Here is a 637-nt window from a genome sequence, read left to right as displayed (position 1 = left end):
TTGCCATTCCCTTTCCCATCCCCATCCCATTCCTCATCCCCATCCCATCCGTCATCCCTATCCCCATTTCCATTCCGTCCCTTTCCCCTTCTTCCCCTTCCCCATTCCTTCCCCTTTCTCTTCCCCATTCCTCCCCCTTCCCCATTGCTTCCCCATCCCCATTCCCATCCCTCTGGGGACCAGGACACAGCCAAGCCTCCCCTGTCCTCCCCGCAGGACGTCCCCTCCCTGGAGGAGAAGATGCAGGAGCTGGATGTGAACAAGGACGAGGAGCTGAAGTTCAGCGAGTACTGGCGGCTCATGGGGGAGCTGGCAAGGGCCATAAGGAGGGAGAAAGCTGGGAAGAAGGGAAGCTCCTCCGACACAGAGCTAATAAAGGAGGATTCCCTGAGCCTGAGTATCGCTGCTGTTCTTAGTGAGGGGCTCTGATTTGGGTGCAGATGCTCATCTGCATCACCCCATCACCACCACGCTGCACCCGGGGACCACGAGCGGTGGGTTGGGGCTCACTCTGCTGTTGAGGTGGATGAGGCTGTTCCCAAATCACCCTCTGCACTGGCCTGGTTTGTGAGGTGCCACAAACACCTTCCTGCTCAGTGCAAGCCCGATGGGTGGCAGGGATGTGGCTGGGACCGGG

General features: G+C 59.2%; 1 protein-coding gene across 1 annotated transcript in view; it reads left to right on the top strand.

The window, feature by feature from the left end:
- Positions 1-216: 216 nt before the first annotated feature.
- S100A14 (S100 calcium binding protein A14) overlaps positions 217-637 on the top strand; it is a gene marked incomplete at its 5' end in the record, with an annotated part of 2,731 nt that continues 2,310 nt past the window's right edge. The window contains one exon of the mRNA XM_010012207.1: positions 217-312. Coding sequence (XP_010010509.1) covers positions 217-312 — 96 coding nt within the window. The remainder of the gene's footprint in view (positions 313-637) is intronic.

Source organism: Nestor notabilis, unplaced genomic scaffold (assembly GCF_000696875.1).
Source record: "Nestor notabilis isolate BGI_N333 unplaced genomic scaffold, ASM69687v1 scaffold16363, whole genome shotgun sequence".
Taxonomy (NCBI): domain Eukaryota; kingdom Metazoa; phylum Chordata; class Aves; order Psittaciformes; family Psittacidae; genus Nestor; species Nestor notabilis.
This window is presented reverse-complemented; position numbering and strand designations above follow the sequence as displayed.